We start from the raw sequence: 20,277 nt of genomic DNA, 5'->3' as shown, positions 1-20,277 counted from the left end.
CCAGAATTAGGCTTTGGCTTAAGGAAATGTCATGGCTGGTTTGATCAACTATCAATAAAACTTTCTCCATATCAGCAATAAAGCTGTTTCACTTTCTCATCATTCATGTGCTCACTAAAGTATCATTTAACCCCTCCCCTGAAGATGGCTCCTTCATGTGTCTGCTCACAGTGCCCACTCACTGCATCAGCTTGTCTTCTTTAGGAGGCACCGGGAAACAAACCCAGGACCTCCCATGTGGGAAGCAGGTGTCCAACTGCTTGAGCCACATCCACTTCCGCTGGAGTATCACTTTTAATTTCCTTCAAGAACTTTTCCTTTGCATTCACAACATGGCAAAGTGGTGTAAGAGGCCTAACTTTCAGCCTGTCTCTGCTTTCAACATGCCTTCCTCACTAAGTTTAATCATTTCTAACTTTTGATTTAAAGTGAGAGACGTGACTCTTCCTTTCACTTGAACAAATAGAAGCCATTATAGGTCTAATTCCTTTTTTATTTTTTTCTGTTTTTGTGTATCTTTTTTGTTTATTCATTATTATTTTTAATAGGCATAATTTCAATATTGTTGCACCTTATGGAATACGGAAGCCCAAGGAGAGGGAGAAGAGACAGGGGAACAGCTGGTCAGTGGAGCAATCAGAGCACAAACATCCAAATGATGGGCCCTTGATATTGATGTCTATGCTTATGAGCCTTTGCTCTTGAAATTGAAATAGGCCGGTGTTATAGGGTGCCTAAGAGTTACCTACTGGGAGCCTCCTTATTGCTCAAATGTGGCCTCTCTCTAAGCCAAACTCAGTATATAAACGCAATAACTTACCCCCAGCATGGGACGTGAATCCCGGGAATGAGCCTCCCTGACACCAAGGGATCACTACAAAGTACCAACAATCAATGCAACTTGGGGTGGGGGAGGGAGACCTTGACCAAAAGGGGGAAAAGGTAAAGACAAATGAGTTCACATAGCTAAGAGACTTCAAAGTGAGTCGGGAGGTCACTTCAGAGGTAACACTTATGCATGTCGCAGCAGGATCTCATTGACAGACAAAATAGATAGTACCCCAAATAGTGGGGCTCCTGAGGGCTCTGGAAAACATCCTGCCACTATAGTCAGGGCAGAGAGCTCAGGAGTTTGGTCTTTTGCTAGTGGGCCCTACTTTGGAATTTATGCTGCCCAGTATGACAGAGTTGGACTCATATGTGGTTTCCCTACACATGGCTCTTCTGTCCTTCTACTTGAACATATAATTTGTACAAAAGTTAGTAGGTATATGTCCAAGAGACTTAAATCTTGAGGTTGTTCATGTGCCAGCTGTGTCCTGAATCTCAACAGGTTGCAACACCTACTCTCCAGTTCATTAGACTCACCCATGACAACTAACAAGGTGGAGATGATGGATAACCAACATACCAAGGAACTGAGTGTGTCTGCAACTGCAAGTAAGAGAGTCCTATCCATCAGCCATATGAGATTGAAGCCCCATCCCCCTCAACTAAAGGTGGAGTAAGTATCATCATCCCAGAATCCTCAGGACTAGGGAATGAACTAGGGACTAAAGTAGTCTTACTAGTATTCTACTATAGACTTATTGTGATTCTAAAAATGGAAGAATGTCATTGATGTGGAGGCAGTGGCCACTGGAGGTTCTGAGGGAAGAGAGGGAAAAAATGGGTGTAAATGGGGGCATTTTTGGGAATTGGGAATTGTCCTGAATGATATTACAATAGCAGATACAGGCCACAGGCCATTACATAACTTGCCATAACCTACAGAATTGAGTGGAAGAGTATAGACTACAATGTAAACTATAATCCATGCTTACTGGCAATGTTCCAAAATGTGTTTATCAATTGCAATCAATGTACCACACTAATGAAAGATGTTGCCAATGTGGGAAAATGTGGGAGGTATGGGGAACAGGGCATATGGGAATCCCCTATATATTCTATTGCATAAATGTAATCTAAGTGTCTTAAAAAATTTTTTAATGAAAAGAAAAAAAAAAAGCACACACATCATTTATCAAGTAAGTTCACCATCTTACATAGGTACAGTTCATGGTGCCCCAAAACAATTACAATAGTAACATCCCAGATCACAGATCACCATAACAGATGTACTAATGAAAAAGTTTGAAATATTGTGAGAATTACCAAAATGTGACAGACACACACTAAGTAAGCACATGCTGTTGGAAAAATGGTGCCAACAGACTTGCTCCATTGCAGGGTTGCCACAAACCTTCAACTTGTAAAAAAATAACACAATATCTGTGAAGAGCAATGAAGCAAAGCACAATAAAATGAGGTATGTCTGTAAGGCACTGAGCAAAGTCAAAAGATACAGTTTATAATCTAGCAGATTCTGCTGCTATTCTTAGGATTCAGTAAATTAGCTTAGACACAGACAAAATTTTAAAAATAGGAAATTCCACCCACCTTAAGATTTACCAGTGTAGACTAAAAATCCAGAGAAACTGTCTTAAATATCCTGCTATTTATAAACTCCCCAGGACCTTCTGTCATATGGTTTGGGGAGAGATTATCAATCCAATGACTGATAAGGATTTTACCATTAAAGAGAAATCATAAAATCATTGCTACCTATGGGTAAACCACAAGACTATTTAAAAGCCTTGGAGGGAATCGGACTTGGCCCAATGGATAAGGCGTCGACCTACCACACGGGAGGTTCACGGTTCAAACCCAGGGCCTCCATGACCCGTGTGGAGCCGGCCCATGCACAGTGCTGATGCGCGCAAGGAGTGCCATGCCACGCAGAGGTGTCCCCCACATAGGGGAGCCCCACACGCAAGGAGTGCGCCCCATAAGGAGAACCACCGAGCGTGAAAGAAAGTGCAACCTGCCCAGGAATGGCGCTGCACACACGGAGAGCTGACACAGCAAGATGATGCAACAAAAGGAAACACAGATTCCTGGTGCCCCTGATCAGGATAGAACCTGTAACAGAAGAGCGCACAGCAAATGGACAGAGAGAGCAGACAACAGGGGAGTTGGGGGGAGAGGGGGAGAGAAATAAATAAAAATCTTAAAAAAAAAAAAAAAGCCTTGGAAATAATATATAATCAGAAGAAAAATTAAACCTAGTTGTTGACTAAAAATGGTCAAATCCAGCATATGACTATTAAATGCATTTTGTGAAGCATAAAATAAAACAAAGTTTAAAACCCTATTTATCAGGAAGCAGATGTGGCTCAAGCAACTGGGTTCCTGTCTACCATAAAGGAAGTCCGGGTTTGATAACCAGTGAAGGCAAGCTGGTCCACAAAGAGTGCCGCCCGGCGCAGGCATGCCAGCCAACACAAAGCGCTGATGCAGCAAGATGACACAACAAAAACAGGCACAGAGGAGAGACAATAAGAGACTTAGCAAAACCAGGAAGCTGAGGTGACACAAGAGAATGATCACCTCTCTCCCACTCTGGAAGGTCCCAGGATTGTGTTCCCAGAGCCACCTAATGACAATACAAGCAGACACAGGAGAACACACAGAGAGCAGACAATAGAGGGAAGGGGGAGAAATAAATAAATAAATCTTAAAAAAAAAAAACAAACACCTATTTGTATAGGAAAAAAATGTCCTAATAACAAGAAATTATTTCTCTGAATTTGACTCCCAAATTTTCACTTACAGAGGTCTTAAAAAACCAGGCACGCAACAGTGACAAAAGAATCCTGAACTTAGTTAGCACCAGTGATGAAATCCGACTAGAATTAGAAAAACAAAAACAAATCCTCATATAGATAGCTTTATTAAGTAACAATATTTATTCTAGAAATGCAACAATGGTTCAATATCAGAAATTTATTAATATAAAAATCATTTTACTAGATTTAAGACAAATTATTTGATTATCTCCAATAATATGAAAAAGAATTTGATAAAGCTCATGCATTTTACTTTTTAAATCTCTACATAAGAATCACAGACCATGTCTCTGTCTCTCGCTCTCTCTCCACACATATACCCTACACTGTCCCAAAAGCCAGCAACATGCTTAATGCTGAAAATCCTACAAGCATTCTCACTGAAGTCAAGACATAGACAATGATCCCCACTATTTCTAGCTTCTTAACAAACATTCTAGAGTTATAGCCAATAAAAATACCAGCCAATACAAACAGACAAGAGAAAAGTAAATGCATACAATATCAGAAAGGGTGAAATAAATTTGCAGATGTGATCACTATGCATCTGAAAAATCCAAGATAATCAATGAAAAGTTACTAAATAGTATTCAACAATGATACAAAATTAATATACAAAAATTAAGAGCCTTCATATATATTAGGAACAGTTAGAAGATATAACTGAAGATTCCATTTACCTCAACAAGAAATAAAGCTAGAATGAACTATCCTTAATAAACTTAAGAAACAGGGAGCTCTCTCACTCCTTGTACTATTGGAACTGGTATCCTCTTCACTTTTCCATTGCTACTTCAGATCATTTGCCCTATTCCTCCCTAAAAATAGCCAGTTTTGATTTGATCCCATATCACCAAACTGTATCTTCTACTCCTCTTCATTGTTGCAGGACCCTGTTTCCCCTCATTACTTGAGGAATTTAGTTCCTGGTTCACAGTCACTGTCTTCAATAGCCCCTGTCAAATTCTTGTGATTTCAGTAACAAAAGACTGAAAAATAACTCCAATAGTCATCAACAGGGAACTGGTTAAATAAATTTTAATATATCCTACAATGACTATTATACATCTGTAAAAATATTAATACAAAGAAAATCTCCATATATAAAAAGATTTCCAAAATATATCACTAAGAGAAAAAAGGCAATGTGAAGAATACATTGACTGTGCTACCTTTTGTGCTTGTATTAAAATAAGCTCTATAGGGAAGTGGACTTGGCTCAATGGTTAGAGCATCCGCCTATGACATGGGAGGTCCACAGTTCAAAACCAGGGCTTCCTGACCCGTGTGGAGCTGGCCCACGCACAGTGCTGATGCACGCGAGGAGGGCGGTGCCACACAGAGGTGTCCCCCGTGTAGCGGAGCCCCATGCTCAAGGAGTGTGGCCCGTAACGAGAGCTACCCAGAGCGAAAGAAAGTTCAGCCTGTCCAGGAGTGGCAGCCACAAACACAGAGAGCTGACGAAGCAAGATGATGCAACAAAAAGAGACACAGATTCCTGGTGCCGCTGACAAGAATAGAAGTGGACACAGAAGAATACACAGCGAACGGACACAGAGAACAGACAACTGGGGTGGAGCGGGGGAGGAGAAGGGGAGAGAAGTAAATAAAAATAAATCTTTAAAAAAAAGAAGCTTTATAAATATATTAAGAAATTAATTAGTTAATTAGTTATACTCAGGCAGAAACAGGGAGGTACTAAATAGGAAGGGTAAATGGGAAACAGACTTTTCATTGTATAGCTTTTCATAGTGTTTTGATTTTTTCAAAATGAGTCCAAACTACTCAAAAAAAACGAAAATATATCTGTTAAAAATAACTGTGCTACACATGCACTTAGCAATTAATCATTGCACTAGCATCTAAAGGACAAAGCAAGCAATAAAGCAAAAGGTTCCTAAACTGTTAAACTAAGATACAGCATATTCAAATATTTTCATATCCCACTGTCCAGTGCCCTATTTATAGCACAGAACACTCCCATCAATAGTAAAAAAGTTGTTTTACCATTAATCTTCCCCATGATATCCTTTTAATCCTTTATTTATCTTAGGCATTTTCTAGGCCTCTGGAATAACATGTAGATCAGGGGCCTTCATTGGCCTTTTTCCATTGTACTTACAAATATTTTCAAAATATTCCAATTGTTATCCTATAAATTTTAAATTCCACATGCTGGTAAAAGGCAAATGATATATGTTTTTTAAAGAAAAGAAGTGCTTCTTAGACTTTAATGTGCATACAAATCACCTGGGGGTCTTGTCAAAATGGGATGGGACTCAAGATTCTACATTCTCTAACAATCCCTCAGTGGAACTGATGCTACTAAGTAGTAAAGCTCTAAAAGACTATTGAAAAAAAATCTCTCAATTTACTTGAGTTTGGTTTCAATACTACTTGATATAAGTCAACAAGTGGTCAGAATTGGAAAGTTTTTCTTTTATAAAAATTGACTGTAAGAGTGTTCTCCCTTTGACTTTTTAGATGCATTCCCTTTGTATCTATCTTCTGATTTCATCACCCCCTTTTAAAAACATTTAAATGGTTCCCCACTGCCCTGGTTTCCATTAATTTTTTAATACTATTCTTAAAATATTTTCTAATTAGAGTACTCTCAGACAACTAGATTTGTAACCACTATATATATATATATATATATATATATATATATATATATATATATATCTTGCTCCTATATACTTCCACAAGGTTGTTGTGACAAAAGGTGATGTATCAGAAAACACTTTGAAAAATACAAAGCACTATGTAATCAATTATGAACTATCTACCACAATATAGCACAACAAAAGATACCATAACCTTAATAGTCTACAAAATTTTTGTGACTCTATGAAATGCTTATATAATTAAGTGCCCTATAATGTTTTCTTCATAGAAGGTCATACACTGTTAGTAAGAAACTAAAATAAATTTCAAACAAGAATGGTCCCTTTTCTATTGCCTAATTTTTTCTTACACCAGCATCTAACTGCCCTTTCTATCTGTATAAAATGTAATAGGCAAGAAAGTGATATGCCTTTTTTTTTTTAGAGAAAAGGATAAAGGATTCTATAAAACTGTTACACAATTCAGAGTATTATTCTTTGTTTATCCTGAGAATATTCAGATTGTGATGGGGAAGGGGGATTAACCAAAAATGTAAGTATGCATGAATTAAGGACAAAAGTCCATTTTTTATTACACAGTCACAGGGGCAGTTTTTGTTTTTGTTTTTTTAAACGAAAGAAAGAAATAGTGTTAATTTTTAGCTGCTAAAGTTAAACTGCTACTAACTTAATCTCTAGGCTTGAAACGTGAGAAACACTTTCAACTCTATGCAACTAATCACCAAGTCCCACTGATTCTTCTGTCATACTCTCTGACTCCTCATTGTTCTACACTGCCATCCTTAGTCTGGGTTCCTGTTACATCCTGTCTGTACTACCCCTACTTTTCTTACCATCTGTCTCTTCCAAATCACCAAACACTGCCAGTTTTAAAACCAGTTACAATTTGCTCAATAACCTGCTCAGAAGGATAATGTCCAGCAGATCACATTTGGATTTCTCTCACCAGCATTCAGGGAATTCCTACCCTACCCCAAAAAAAACAAAACACTTGATTCAAGGCAGAGCTCTTCTCTGTCCTTTGCACAGACTACACCCACTCAGTTCTCTGCCTTTTTATCAGGCTATTCTACTCTGAATGCCTACTCTCCATACTTATCTATATCCTACAAATCATTCAAGGCCCATTTCAAAGTGCCACATCACCCATGAAGAATTTGTGGACTACTCTGACTACAAATGATTTCTTGCATTTCCCAGCCACTTTTAGGACTTATTATCTGTGCCACATATATTACCATTGGATTTACCCTCTACTCAGTGTTCAATTTATATATATGCTACATTTTACCATTTGATTTACCTGTCACATATTTTAGCATTCAATTTGCCTACCAATCTATTCTTTCATATAAGAGTAACATCTTTTTTTCAGTTAAGATTGTCACCTCAAAACAAGGATGGTCACTTTTTTGGTATTACTGAGACCACACAGTATAATGCTTGACATAAAATACACCCTTAACTTATAAAATCAAATAGCCGTTTCAAGACTCATTTATCTGTGAACATCTCACCATCAATTTACATACCTGAGTACTATAAAAGCAATTACCAATCCAAAGTGAAAAGAGTCTATTTTTATTCAAAGAGGTGAATACAGTACCTTTTCATACTGACAGACAATTACATTATCCGTGTCAAACAGGTCTGGCACATCCTGCTCACTAACATCATCTCCAGAATTTAAAGGGTCCTAAGGATGAAAAATGAACACATTAAGGAATTTCATGGTGCTATGAATTTTTAAAATAGAATTTTATTGAAGTATATCATTCATCCATGAAACATACATAAACAATAAGTGTATAGTAAAATTTGTGAATTCACAAATCAAAACAAATAGGTATATCGTCATAACAGGGCTCCCATATATCGCCTCACCACAAACACCTTGCATAGTTGTGAAACACTTGTAACAAATTATGAAAGAGCATCATCAAAATATTACTACCAACTTTATCCCACATCTTACATTTGGCTTATTTTATTCAACATATCCTCTACGTTCATTCATGTCGTCATACATGTCCCAATTCTTCTTATAGCTGAATAGTATTCCATTGTACATGTATACCACATTTTAACCATTCATCAGTTGATGAACACTTGGGTTGTTTCCATATTTTAGCAATTGTGAATAGTGCTGCTATGAATATTGGTGTGCAAAATGACAGTTCATATCCTTGCTTTCAGTTCTTCTGAATATATTCCTAGTAATGGGATTGCTGGATCATACGGCAGTTCTATATTCAGCTTCTTGAGGAACTGCCAAACTCTTTCACAGAGCCTGAACCATTCTGCATTTCCACTAATAGCGAAGAAATGTTCCTATTTCTCGACATCCTCTTCAGCACTGGCAGCTTTTTTTTTTAATGATGGCCATTCTGTAAGGTATGAAAGTGGTATTTCATTGTAGTTTTGATCTGCATTTTCCTAATAGCTAGTGATATTGAACATTTTACATTTTTTCATATGCTTTTTGGCCATTTGTATTTCCTCTTTGAAGTAATGTCGATTCAAGTCTTTTGCCCATTTTTAAATTGAGTGGCTTGTCTTTATCGTTGAGTTGTATGATTTGTTTACATAACATAGGTATCAAAACCTTGCCAGATATATGGTTTCCAAATATTTTCTTTCATTGAGTAGGCTGCCTTTTTACTTCCTTACCTAAGTCTTTTGAATTTTGAGGAGGTCCAATTTATCTATTTTTTCTTTTGTTGCTTGTGCTTAAGAGGTTTAAGAAACTACTGCCTACCACAAGGTCTTGAAGATGGTTCCCTACATTTTCTTCTAGAATCTTTAAGTATCTAGCTTTTATATTTAGGTCTTTGAACCATTTTGAGCTAATGTTTGTATAATGTGTGAGACAGGGGTCCTCTTCATTTGGGATATGGATATCCAGTTCTCCCAGTACCATTTGTTGAATAGCCTATTCTGGCACAGCTGGGTGGGTTTGACAGCCTTGTGAAGTATCACTTGACTATAAATATGAGGGTCTATTTCTGAGTTTTCAGTGTGGTTCCATTGGTCAATCTGTCTATCTTTATGCCAGTACCATGCTCTTTTTACCACTGTAGCTAAGTGATATGCCTTAAAGTCAGGAAGTGAGTCCTCCAGCTTTTTTTTTTTTTTTTTTTAAGACATTTTTTGGATATTCGGGGCCCCTTACCCCTTCCAAATAAATTTGATAATTGGCTTTTCCATTTCTGCCCAAAAAAAAGAGGCTATTAGGATTTTTTAATGGGATTGTGAGGAACCTGTAAATCAGTTTGGGCAGAATTGACATCTTAAGTATATTTAGTCTTCCAGTCCATGAACGTGTTATATCCTTGAATTTATTTAGATCTTCTTTTGTTTCTTTTAGCAATGTTTGTAGTTTTCTGAATACAGGTCTTTTATGTCCTTGGTTAAGTTTATTCCTAAATATTTTATTCTTTTAGTTGCTATTGTAAATGGAATTTTTTTTACTGCTTTTGCTGAAGCCCATTGGTTCTAATATGTTGTATTCTTATTTTCATTCTAGATATTTATTGATTTCTCTTGCAATTTCTTCTTTGAGCCACTGATTATTTAAGAGTATGTAGTTTAATCTCCTTACATTTGCAAATTTCCCTTTTTCCATCCCTTACTGATTTACAGCTTTATTCCATTATGATCAGAGAAAGAGTTTTCTCTAATTTCAGTCTTTTTACATTTAGTGAAACCTGTCTTGTGACCCAACATATGGTCTATCCTGGAGAAGGATCCATGAGCACTTGAGAAGAATGTATAGTCTGCTGATTTGGAGTAGAATGCACTATAAATATCTGTTGGGACTAGTTCATTTATATTATTCTAGCTCTGATTGCTTATTTATCTTCTGTCCAGATGTTCCATCCAATGGTCTATTTAAGTCTTCAATTATTATTGTAGAGATATCTATTTCTCTCTTCAGTTTTCCCAGTGTATGCCTCATGTATCTTGGGATGCCCAGATTAGGTGCATAAATACTTATTTCTTCTTGGTTAAACTGCCCCTTTTATTAATATACAGTGACCTTTCTCACCCCTTATAATGGTTTTGCCTGTTAAATTTTTTTGTCTGATATTAGTATCACTACTCCAGATCTTTTTTGATTACTATCTGTGGAATATCTTTTTCCACCCTTTCACTTTTTTTTAAAAGGCTGTTGTGATTTTTATTGGGATTGCATTAAATCTGTAAATCAATTTGGGTAGTACTGACATTTTAACAATATTTGGTCTTCTAGTCCATGAACACAGAATGTCCTTACATTTATTTAGTTCTTCTTCAGTTTCTTTTATATGTTTTATAGTTTTCTGAATATAGGTTCTTTATGTCCTTGGTTATTTTTTTAAGGAGGTACGAGAATTGAACACCGACCTTGTGCATGGGAAGCAGGCACTCAACCACTTAGCTACATCCACTCCCCCACCCTTTCATTTTTAACCTGGCTGTATTCTTACATCTGAGGTGAGTCTTTTGCAGGCAGTATATTGATGACTTTTTTTTTTTTTATCCAATCTGTCATTCTGTCTTTTGATTGGAAAATTCATTCATTAACAGTCAATGTTATTACTGTGAAGGCATTACTTCTTTCTTCCATTTTCTCCTATGGCATTCCATTGTCATATCTTAGTACTGTCTTTACCCACTAAGTTACCTTTACTAATAATCTTCATTTCTATACTATTCTCCAAGTCTCTCACCCTTGATTTTTCCTTTTGGGCTGCAGCACCCCCTTAAGTATCTCTCGTAAATCTGGTCTTTTGGTAATATGCTCTGTTTTTGTCTGAAGATTTAAACTCACTTTCATTTTTGAAGGACAGTTTTGCTGGAATAAGAATTCTTAGCTGGCAGTTTTTCTCTTTCAGTACCTTAAATACATCATATCACCTTCTCCTCACTTCCATTGTTTTTTGATGAGAAATTGACAGTCTTACAGAGGTCCCCTTGTATATGATGCATTGCTTTTCTCTTGCTGCTTTCCTCTGTTTATCGCTGGTAGTTGTCATTCTGAATAGGTGTCTTAGAGTAGGTCTATTTGGATTATTCTGTTTGGGGTGAATTGTCCTTCTTGTCCTATATGTCTTTCATAAGGGTTGGAACATTTTCAGGCATTATTATCTCAAATATCCTTTCTGCCCCCTTTTCTGTTCTCTTCCCCTTCTGGGACTCCAATAACATGTATGTTTGTGCATTATCATGCAATTCCCTGAAACTGTTCCATTTTTCCATTCTTCTTTCTTTCTGTTCTCCTGTCTTTTCAAGTTTAGATGTTCTTTCCTTGATTTCACTAATTCTATCCCCCACCAATTCAAATCTGCTTTATATGGTATGCATCTAATGTAATTTTAATCTCATCCATTGTGTCTTTCATTCCTATAAGCTATAACTTTCTTTTGCAGTCTTTCAAAATGTTCTTTATGTTCACCCAGTGTCTTCTTGATATCTTTTATTTCTTTAGTCATATTTTCCTTCAACTCCTTGAATTGATTTAGGAGATCTATGGGATCATCTTTGATTAGTTGTCTTAAATCTTATGTATTCATCAGGATTTTTGGTTTGTTCCTTTGGTTGAGGAATATCTGCCCGCTTCTCAGTATGGTTTATAATTTTTTGCTAATGTCTAGGCATCTGAATATATTGATGAACTTACTCTGATGGTCAATTTCTCTCTGTTGCCTAGCGATTTTGTTTCATATTTCTTCTTTAATTTTTGGTTCAACTTATTCCAAGTCTTTAAAATTGCCTAGCCTAAGTTATCAAAATAGGGCCAGGGGCTCACTAATGGGGCACAGATCTGCCCTCCAGAATTTGGGACAAGAGATGCCTAAAAGTGATTTCTCCTTGCAGTTTCCCAGCCAGCCAGCAGATGGTGATCATCAGCAAATCCTTCCACAGAGGTTGACTTGCCCATGATTCTGGTCTAGCCAGAGCTGAGATTCAAAGCAGGCTCTGCTGGCCAAATTCACTGAAGAAAAACCACTCTCTGCCCTCTGCCACACCCTCCCTTTCCCAAGGTGGAAGATGTCTGTTCCCCTCTCAGCTGCAGTGAGCCACAGGTTTTACCCAGGCTGCTCACCCTGAAGGTGGAGGATGGGTACCAAATCCAGTCACAGAGGTTAGTAACTCATGGCTTTCATTTTGGCTTCTTTGTCTCTCTGTTCCTCGCTCACCTGGGGGTACACAGCATTCTCCTGACCTTCAGTGCACCAAAGCAGGTCCCTCAGACAGGTTTCTGCCCTTCCTCCATTGTTTTTGTAAGAAAATTGAGCCCTGCCTACCTATTTCAATGCCATCTTCCTGGAAGTTCCTGCTTTGAATTTTTTAAGGAGAACAACACATACAGAAGTAAAAGAACCTGGAGGGAAGTAGATGTGGCTGAACAGATAGAGTGTCTGCCTACCATATAGGAGGTCAAAGGTTTGATACCCAGAGCCTCCTGGCTCATATGGTGAGCTGGTCCACACACAGTGCTGCTGAGCGCAACAAGTGCTGGACCACACAGGGATGCCCCTACATGAGGGTGCCCCCTGTGCAAGTAGTGGCCCCTGCACAATGAGAGCTGCCCCACATGAAACCACAGCCTGCCCAGGAGTGGTGCCACACACACACAGAGCTGACGAAGCAAGATGATGCAAGAAAAAGAGACACAGATCCCCACTGCCACCTGATGAGAATACAAGCAGACACAGAAGAACAAAGAGCAAATGGACACACAGAGCAGAAAATTGGGGGGGGGGGGCGGCGGATAAATAAATAAATAAATCTTTAAAGAAAAAAAAACCTGGCAATTCCATACAGGGTATTAGTTTTGTAATTGTCCTATAAGGTTAAAAGTATTTCAAAATTAAAAGTTAAGGGGAAAAATAAACTTGGAAAGACAGTAGTATTATACTTAGAAACTGAGTTTTAGAGTCGAACAGCCTAGGTTTGAATCCCAGCTTGGCCACTTAATGGCTACATGACTGAACTTGGGCAAGTTACTGAAACTTTCCTTATCGCAACTTTCTCATCTATAAAATAAGGACACTGGGAATATTAAAAGCATAAGGCAGCTAAGACTTAGCATGGTACCTGGCACACACTAAAGCCACCATAAATGATAGCTAATACTACTTGCACACTTCTTGATTACCACATTCGATCCAGATTTACCACATTTAATACGATTAGAACAGATTCTGTATTTCCTTCTATTCTGGCTGCCTTTTTTTTTTTTTAACCCCCAGTTCCAACTACTAAACCTCCAACTATCTCTACTTAAGACCAACAATTTCTGATTAATACTGGTTTTAATTATAGTTTAAAAGTATAAATTCTAACATATAAATAAGTTTTATTTTTAAATACTAAAGACAATGTTAATCTTAATTGTATTCCTCTTGGCTCCAAACTACAAATATAATTTAACTTTTAAAAGTCCAGGCTCAAAAGTGATCCTCACCTCTTCCACGATATCTGTTGGAGGGTCTTCATTATCACTGCTATTGACAGTTGAATCTTCATTTGATAGACTGTCACCTTCTTCTTCAAGTACCTTCAGATCTTCTGCATCAATAATTCCTAGAAATTCATTCTCATCTACATTTTTTGTACTTCCTATTTCTTCTTTGGAAGATGTATCTCCAGTTCCATCTATTTGAATTATTTCACCAATATCATCATCAGTTGACTGAATTCTTAAATCCATCTGAGAATTAGAATCCTAAAAGAGAAATAAATTCAATAAAATTTGTTGGGGAATTAATCCTATCCTCCAAAAAGGCATGTTCAAGTCCCAATCCCTGCTCCTTTGAAAATGTTATTAGTTAAGGTGTGCCCAAACTGAATGATGGGGTTCTTAATCAAGATGGCTGAAGTCCTTATAAGCAAAGGGAGTTGATCACAGAGAAAGAATCCACAAGAGAAGAAAGAAGCTGGAAGATAACAAAACCTGGAAGAGAAAGGAAAAAATGCTGCCACGTGCATTATCATGTGACCAAAAATCAAAGGATTCCAAAGATTGCTGACCAGCCAGAAGATACCAATCCAGAAGAAAGTAAACCTTCTAACCTCTGAAACCATGAGCCAATAATTTCCTGCTGTTAAGTCATTCATTGTGTGGTATTTGTTTTAGTACTAGGAAACTAAAACAATGTTCAAGTCTAACAAGCTATGAAATAGGAAAACACTGAATCACATAGAATTTAAAGTTTCTTTATATCAAACATTCTAAAAGTGGTCACTTAAAATATATCCCTGCCCTATAAGATGTTCCCTCCAAATTTTGAATTTTAGCACTCCTACATAATATAATTTTTTAAAGTATAAATAAAATTAAACCTACTTACGATCACATAGAGAGCGCAAATGAGTTCACTGCTTTCAGGTACCAATTTCTGTATATACCACTTGAATTTATAGTACCAGAATTATGTAATTCCTGTTAGTGCTTAACTACTTTGATTTTAAATAACTCAATGAAGTAGAAAGCACAAATAACATCATGCTCAGTGGATAAAAATTATTAAGGAAATTCAGCAATCACCTGGGACCATAGAGTACAGCAAACAAATGAACATCTGCTAAATATTTACAGGCATTTTAACTATCAGCCTAGTAACAACATTCTATGACATAAAGCACTGTAGCTTTAAAAGGTCACAACTTGAAAGGGTGAAGCAAAATTCAAACCCAAGTTTGATTTCTCAAACTACAGTCTTAAGTACCAGGCAATACTACCTCCCAAGTGCTTTGTCATAGGCAGGATAAAAATCAACAAAACTGCAAACCTTTTAAGAACAGGAATATTTTAAATAAGATTATAGAATCTACATCAATTCTTAGCCATTTTAGTGAAGTCACAGACCCCTTAAAAACTTATTAAAAGCACCAGTTGCAATAATAGGAATATATGGTATCACTGGTTGTTTTGTAAGCTCTTATTAAGGTTGATACAAGTTAGTTTAGCTTTAAGGATAAGTTAGAGAGATGTAGCTGAAGGAAATGGAAAGGATGGCTTCCTCATCTGTCTGCTTGCTGTGTCTGCTCGACTTCTTTAGGAGACACCAGGAACCAAACCTGGGACCTCCCATGTGGCAGGCAGGTACCCAACCACTTGAGCCACATCCACTTCTGAAAGGACAGCTTTTGAGTACTCAAAGTATACTCATCATGTCAGCCTGAGAAGTCTTGGGAGCCTACAGGGTCAAGAAACAAATGAAGACCCCCATCAGGGCCCAAGAATCTTTCCAAAGGTCTTAAGAGAGGCCCTCTCTTTATGTTCCTTCTAAGTTTGTGAGACACAGGTGATGCTTAATACAGTAAAACACATCTTAGTGCATCAAAAGATAAACTTTGTTCAGAAATCAAAACAGTATGGCTCTGAATTTCTTTATACAAGGTCCCAGGTTCAATCCCTGGTCCTGCTATCTTAAAGAAAAAAAAAAATCCAGATTCTGATTCGCTAGGCCTGGAATGAAGCTTAGAGTTTTGAATTTATTTAGATGAAGTCCCAGGTTCAATCCCCAGTCTGTGTACCTAAAAAAAAATAATACCAAAACAAAAGAGAAGCGGACTTGGCCCAATGGACAGGGCATCCGCCTACCATGTGGAAGGTCCATGGTTCAAACTCTGGGCCTCCTTGACCCATGTGGAGCTGGTGCATGCACAGTGCTGATGCGCGCAAGGAGTGCCATGCCACGCAGAGGTGACCCAGTGTAGGGGAGCCCATGAGCAAGGAGTGCACCCCGTAATAAGAGCCGCCCAGCGTGAAAGAAAGTGAAGCCTGCCCAAGAATGGTGCCACACACAGAGAGCTGACACAACAAGATGACACAACAAAAAAAAGAAACACAGATTCCCATGCCGCTGACAACAACAGAAGTGGACAAAGAAGAACATTCAGCAAATAGACACAGAGAACAGACTGTGGGGGGAGAAGAAGGGGAGGAGAAATAAATAAATACATCTGGAAAAAAAAAAAAAAAGAACAGTATGGTCCTCGCATAAGGATAGACATAGACCAATGGAAGAGAATTGAGAGTCCAGAAATAAACCCATACATCTTTGGCCAACTGATTTTTAACAAGGATGCTAAGTATATGTAATGGAAAAAGAATAGTCTCTTCAACAAATTGTGCTGGGATAACTAGATTTCCATATGCAAAGAACATTAGACCAACCCCTACTTCATACCACATACAAAAATTAACTCAAATGAATAAACAACTTATTAATATAAGCTAAAACCATGAGACTCTTAGAAGAACACATAAGGATATATATTCTTGACCTTGTGTTTGGCAATGGATTCTTAAATATGGATGTTTATGAAAAGCTTAATCAACAAAATATAGATGAATTGGACTTCATCAAAATTAAAAACATTTGTGCTTCAAGGGATAGTGTAAAGAACATGAAGACAACTTACAGAATGGAAGAAAAAATATTTTCAAATAATATATCTGCTTAGTATCTAGAATATATAATGAACTCTTACAACTTAACAAGACAACCTAATTAAAAAATGGGCAAGTGATGTGGGCATCTCTCCAAAGATTAACAAGTAACTGAAAAGCACATGAAAAGATGTTCAATATTATTAGCCATTAGGGAAATGCAAATCAAAAGCAAAATGAGGTTCTACTTCACATCTACTGGGATGGCTATAATAAAAAAAGGGGGGGGGCGGGACAAGCATTGGCAGAAGGATGTGGAGAAACTTTTACCTATACCTAGCTGGTAGGAATGCAAAATGGTTCAGCCACTTTGAAAAACAGTTTGGCAGTTCTTCAAAAAGTTTAACACAGAATTTATAATATGACCCAGTAATTCTATTCCTATGTATATATCCAAAATAAATAAAAACAGGTACTCAAATAATACTTGTACACAATACCAAAAGGTGGAAACACCCAAAGGCCCATGAGTGAATAAATTTTGGTGTATACACACACACACACATATACACACACATATAATGGAATATTATTCAGCCATAAAAGGAATGAAGTACTGATATATGCCTCAACTTGGATGAACCTCGAAAACATGCAAAGTGAAAGAAGTCAGACACAAAAGGTCACGTTATATGACTCTAATTATATTAAATATCTAGAATAGGTATATCCATAGAGACAGAATACAGATTGCTAGTTATAAAGGGGAAGGTAGAGCGGAATGGGGATGCTTTATGAGTATGGGGTTTCCTGTTGGGGTGATGAAAACATTCTAGATGTAGATAGTGGTGATGGTTACACAACACTAAATATACTAAATGCCACTGAATTGTTTGCTTTAAATGGTTAATTGTATGCGATGTGAATTTTACCTCAAAAAAAAAAAAGAAAAGGATACAATTTTTGCATCTGAATGTCTGAGCATTTTCAATTTATTTTGATCCACTGTCTTTCCAGGACTCATACTCAAATCATATTCTATACAATGAATTCCCAAAGTGTCCCCAAATAATCCTACATAGAAAAATACAAATTGATAAGCTATAAATAGGTAATTTTATAGGTAATTTTATATGCTATTAGTTTTTACTATATTGGAAAAAAATTTCCCTCACAGATAGAACATAAGGAATATCACACTTAAGCAAAAATTAATGATCATATTCTCAAAGTAAATAAGTCCAATTGTAAATACAAAATAACTTTAATTCTGTTCAAATTATAAAAAAATCTCAGGGGTTTCACTGCTGCCTATGATGTAAAAAGCTGGAAGAACATCACTACCATTCTAACAACTAGCAAAACTGGATATAACACAAAATCACACCTTTTCTTATACCCAGAGATCTCGGATAACAGGGAAGCCAACTAGCCTGAAATCTAAGGAAGGACAATCCTCAGAAAGAGAAGACATACAGACATCTCCCTATGATGTAAATAATATTTACCACAGTCTCTCTTTTTTATATAAGACATCTGGCCCTCCATTAAAAATAAAAAAGTGGAAAGAAAAAAAATAATAATAAGATCAACCAGCCATCAAGAAACAAAGTAATCAACAGACTCAAACTCAAATGTTAGAACCCTCAGACTATGATTAATATGTAGAAGGATCTGGTGGAAAAGGGGGACAACATGCATGAAGAAATGGGGAATTTCAGTGAAGAGATCAAAACTATATATAAGAGTAAATAGAAATTCTAGAAACAAAAGTCATGCTATCAGAAATGAAGAATTTATTTGAAGAGGTTTTCAGTAGAACACAACACAGCCAAGGAAAGAACCAAAAGCAGGCAGGAAAAAAAAAAAAGGAAAAAGCAACAACAGAAAATAATTAACAAGTTTTTAAATAACTACATTAAATACAAATAATCTAAGTACCCCAATTAAAAGATAGAGATTATCAGATTGGATTTAAAAAGCAAGACCCAACCATATGACATAGATAAGTAAAAGAATAGAAAAAAGATGCACCATGCAAACACAACCAAAATAAAGCTAGAATGACTACACAGCAGAAAAAGTAAACTTCAGAAGAATATTACCACAGATTAAGAACATAATAATAAAGGTGTCAATTCAAGAAGACAATCCTAAATGTTTACACACCTATCTATACAACTTCAAAAATATATGAAGCAAAATGTGAAAGATTGAAAGAACAAACATCCACCACTAGAGACTTTCAGTAATGAACAAAAGACTGAAGTCCAATAAGGATATAAAAGATCTGAACAATACAATCAACAACTTGACCAAATAGACATTTATCAAATAGTCCACCCAACACTGTCTTTTCGAGTGCACTTAGAATATTTACCAAGAGGGACCATATTCTGGGCCATAAAGCAAACCTTGGCAAATTTAAAACATACAAAGCATGTTCTCTGACTACAGTGAAATTATAACAGAAAAACCTGGAAAATTCCCCAAATATATGGAAATTAAACAACACACTTCTAAATACCCAAAAGTCACAGGAAAATTAGAAAATAATTTTAATTCAATGCAAATAAAATACACTATATTAAAATTTGTGAGATTCAGCTAAAGCAGTGTCTAGGGGGAAGTTTATAGCATTAAATGATTACATTACAAAAGAACAGTCTCATATTGATGGCCTAAGATTCCAAATTAAGAAACTGGAAAAGAGCAAGTTAAGCCCAAAACAAACAGAAAGAAGGAAATAATATAGAAATTAACAAAACTGAGGACAGAAAAGAAAACCAATGAAACAAAATTTGGCTCTTAGAAAATCAACAGAATTTATAAAACTCTAGCCAGATTAGCAGAGAGAAAAAAAAAGACAACAAACATTAGGGATTAAAGAGAGGGAAATTATAGACATTAATTGGATAAGGAAATATTAGGACATTTACTTCAATATATTTGATAACTTAGATAAAATAGAAAAATTCCTTGAAAGAAACTACTCAAAAAGAAACAAATAACCTGAGTAGTCCTATACCTAGTAAAGAAATTTAATTCATACTTTAAAACTGTCCCACAAAGAAAAAATTCTGTGCCTTGATGACTGCATAAACTCATCCAGAACACAGATGTACAAATACTTCAATTCACTTTATGAAGACAGCAATACCCTGACACCCAATACCAGCAAATGAAAAAGTACAATATTCTTCATAAACATAGAGGCAAAAATCTTCAAGATTTCTCTAAATAGAACCCAACAACATATAAAAAGGATAATACATCATGATTAAATGATGTTTATCCTGGGAATGCATTTGAAAGTTCAACATGTGAAAGTCAACACATTTCATATGAACATATTAAAGAGGAAAACCATTTGGTTTCAAAAGACGTAAAAAAAAAAAAAAGGATTTGAAAAATTCAGTATCAACTCATGATCAAAACCCTCAGAAAATTAGGTTAAAGGAAACCTAATAAAGGGGAGCTGCAAAAAAAAAAAACCAACAACAACCTACAGCTAGCAAAAAACAAAAACAAAAAACCCTACAGCTAACAAACATAGTACTTACGGATGAAGACTGAATGCTTTACTCTAAGATGA

At 36.4% G+C, this 20,277-nt stretch overlaps 2 protein-coding genes across 2 annotated transcripts in view; one reads left to right on the top strand and one right to left on the bottom strand.

Annotated features, from left to right (window-relative positions):
• The window catches only part of STON1 (stonin 1), a 136,391-nt gene that overhangs the window by 3,587 nt on the left and 112,527 nt on the right, over positions 1–20,277 (bottom strand). The window contains exons 9-10 of the mRNA XM_071208809.1: positions 13,749–14,009; positions 7,902–7,991 (exon numbers count right to left, since the gene is read on the bottom strand). Coding sequence (XP_071064910.1) covers positions 7,902–7,991; positions 13,749–14,009 — 351 coding nt within the window. The remainder of the gene's footprint in view (positions 1–7,901; positions 7,992–13,748; positions 14,010–20,277) is intronic.
• The window catches only part of LHCGR (luteinizing hormone/choriogonadotropin receptor), a 121,495-nt gene that overhangs the window by 85,204 nt on the left and 16,014 nt on the right, over positions 1–20,277 (top strand). The window contains exon 11 of the mRNA XM_071208808.1: positions 1,334–1,504. Coding sequence (XP_071064909.1) covers positions 1,334–1,504 — 171 coding nt within the window. The remainder of the gene's footprint in view (positions 1–1,333; positions 1,505–20,277) is intronic.

Source organism: Dasypus novemcinctus, chromosome 17 (assembly GCF_030445035.2).
Source record: "Dasypus novemcinctus isolate mDasNov1 chromosome 17, mDasNov1.1.hap2, whole genome shotgun sequence".
NCBI classification, from domain to species: domain Eukaryota; kingdom Metazoa; phylum Chordata; class Mammalia; order Cingulata; family Dasypodidae; genus Dasypus; species Dasypus novemcinctus.
The sequence above is the reverse complement of the archived record's forward strand: the minus strand, read 5'-3'. Positions and strand labels throughout refer to the sequence as shown.